The sequence below is a fragment of the Sinocyclocheilus rhinocerous genome, unplaced genomic scaffold (genome assembly GCF_001515625.1).
Source record: "Sinocyclocheilus rhinocerous isolate Xijiao unplaced genomic scaffold, SAMN03320098_v1.1 scaffold2165, whole genome shotgun sequence".
NCBI classification, from domain to species: domain Eukaryota; kingdom Metazoa; phylum Chordata; class Actinopteri; order Cypriniformes; family Cyprinidae; genus Sinocyclocheilus; species Sinocyclocheilus rhinocerous.
In genome coordinates this window covers 85,334-88,088 of record NW_015653115.1, presented here as the reverse complement: position 1 = coordinate 88,088, position 2,755 = coordinate 85,334, and the positions used below count along the sequence as shown (strand labels likewise).

General features: G+C 35.8%; 1 protein-coding gene across 3 annotated transcripts in view; it reads right to left on the bottom strand.

Moving 5' to 3' along the window:
- The window catches only part of LOC107715578 (pre-B-cell leukemia transcription factor 2-like), a 13,493-nt gene that overhangs the window by 4,984 nt on the left and 5,754 nt on the right, over positions 1-2,755 (bottom strand). For all 3 annotated transcript variants that reach the window (XM_016521722.1, XM_016521723.1, XM_016521724.1), the window contains exons 5-6: positions 1,041-1,176; positions 763-904 (exon numbers count right to left, since the gene is read on the bottom strand). In XM_016521722.1, coding sequence (XP_016377208.1) covers positions 763-904; positions 1,041-1,176 — 278 coding nt within the window. The remainder of the gene's footprint in view (positions 1-762; positions 905-1,040; positions 1,177-2,755) is intronic.

Sequence of the window (2,755 nt, the reverse complement as noted above, 5' to 3'; positions counted from 1 at the left end):
GTTTTCACGGAACCTTGCAAAAGCAGCACGTTACAATGGTGAGGGAAAAGCTCTGTATTGCGTGTAATCACGTCCATACAGTTTATGATCACAACAACAACAACGTTTGTCAGGCATCTACATTGTCATCTGAGGAGATTACAAAGATTAAACAAGTGTTTTTTTTTTTTTTTACTCTAAAACATGAAATGTGGAGTTAACTGCTTTTGCCAAAAAACGACTGCTGGAGTTATCTGCTTCTGCTATAAAACAAACTTTTAATATGTAAAAAAAAACATACTTTCAATGAACTTTAATTTTGTAAATTACCTGTATTGGTTTAAGTTATTATTACTTAATCAAAACAACCCAACTGCAGTTTGATTGATATTACTTGGAATGCACAACAAAAAAAACGTGATTTATCAGTTTTTGCAAATGAACTCTTCATATATTGTTTAAATTGTTAAACAACAATATATATATTTATTGCTTTCAAACTTATTTAATCACGTTACAGTTGAAAACATGTTTGCACAATTTTGGTTTCATTTAATTTGATTGATTCATCTCAGTGAATCCAATTGTTCAATTCAATGAACAGATTCAAGAAATGTGTCTGAATGATCACTCACAAGTCTTTGTCATTTTTCAGTTTCAGCAAAATATATGTAGGTAAATATTGCTGTTTCTTAATAAGTATTAAATATATCGCTCAATCCTATTTCAAATCTCCAACACTAGTGTGAAAACGCCTCGCCAGAGCTAAAGATTTGAACTAACCAGTGGAGTTTGGCGTGTGGGGTGATTCCTCACTCTGTGTCGCCCCTAAGGCCGTCTTCATGGCATACAGATTGGCCTCTTCCTGGAACTTCCCAATGTTCCTCTTATAGCGAATCCTCTTGTTGCCAAACCAGTTGGACACCTGTTACGATTTCAGAGCCAAAATGAAACTGATCCGTCTCTGATGACCGGACGCTCCCATAGTGCACTGAGAGCCAGGCTCCTCTCAAACGCTCAAAAGAAAACAAGCCTATTAGATCTGATAGAGGAGCTCGTACCTGAGACATAGTGATACTGCACTGCTTGGCCAGCTCTTCTTTGGCCTCCTCGCTCGGGTAAGGGTTCGAGAGATGTGAATAGAAATACTCGTTCAGGCCCTCTGTGGCCTGTTTACTAAAATTACGCCGTTTACGCCTGACAAAGCAAGAAAATGTCATAGTCAAACAAAAATCTGAAATCAACATCTGCATGAAGAACAAACAGGGTCTCTGCAGATTTTATGAAGGTAAATTTAAGACTTTTTAAAGACCTATTTAAGACCCAGTAAAGAAAAATTAAGGAATAAACTGAAGGGAAAAATTATATGTATGTTCTCTGTCAATATGAAGTGAGTTTCTGACTAAAGCATGAACAAATATATGTCAATGTGCTCAGTAAAATTTATTGAATTGAAAGGGAAAACAAGTTTTCATTCCCATTGACAGATATTTGTTCTTGTTTTAAGCATTTAAATGTGTTCAGTTTTTTAAGACTTCTCAAGTAGATGTATTCTGAATATGTTTAGATTTTTGTATTGGAAAACAAAAACACTGAGATATTCATTTTTTGCAATGCATGAAACATTTAATGCCATGTCTTTATGAATTTAAGACTTTCTGCTCTAATTTAAGACCTTTTAAGGCCTTAAACTGAGGCACCTTAAGACATTTTAAGACCATGGAGAAAGCCTGAACAATTTACTTACTCTGATATTGAAAGTAGGGCTGGGCGATATAGCTAAAAAAATTGATCAACGATATAATGTTTCATATCGTTCGGTATCGATAATTATTGACGTTTTATAACCTTTTTTAAAACAAAGAGCAATAAAAAAAAAAGTGTTTAAATTTAACCACTGTATTTTTTAATTAACCAAATTTATTGAGACAAACAACAATTCAAATGCAAATGTTTATTTTAAATTCGACTAATATTATTATTTTTATTCACAATCTCATCACAGGCAGGCACAGCACTCAATTCAGCATGTGTTCGTGTTTGTGTGTGCTGTCTGCGTCACTCATAGCACGTGCCTATATCGTGCACTATATCGAACATTTTTTATATCATTATCGAAGAAGGTGTACCATCGATAAATATCGATACCGTTTTTATCGCCCAGGCCTAATTGAAAGCAAAGATTTAATATCACAAAATGCATTTCAAACCCACCTGGCGTCCAGAAAGCGTGAGCGCAGTATCATGACCGCTTCACAGGTACTCTGTTTGAGCTGCGACTGGATGGAGCTGAACTTGCGGTGGATGATGGCCACCATGCGCTCGATCTCACGTGGAGACACGGGCCGGGTACGAGACTGCTCCCTCAGCAGGTTCATAACATGGGTAGTGAACTCACTGCAGGCCTGGAAACAGCAACGAGATTAGAAAGCAGCTCCTTTGTATCACTCAGGACATTTAGAACACGTGTTTTCTTAAGTCAGACATCCATTTTCTGTCCTTACACAAAGAAAAATTGTGTGCAAACTGACAAAAACACAAACAAATTTCAAACTCAGAGTGCAACAGTTGGGTTCTGGAAGTAAAAATCCCATTCATTTTCTCCAAAGAGGAACTGATTTTGAACAATAACTTATAAACCACTAAAGTGAGACCTACTGTGAGCGACAAGGTTATTAATTGACATTATATGCTTTGATTAAAACCATCAGCCTGCTTTATTTCAACTTATTTAAAAAAAATCATGTTTAAAAGTGGATTTCCTGATGAAAAACTA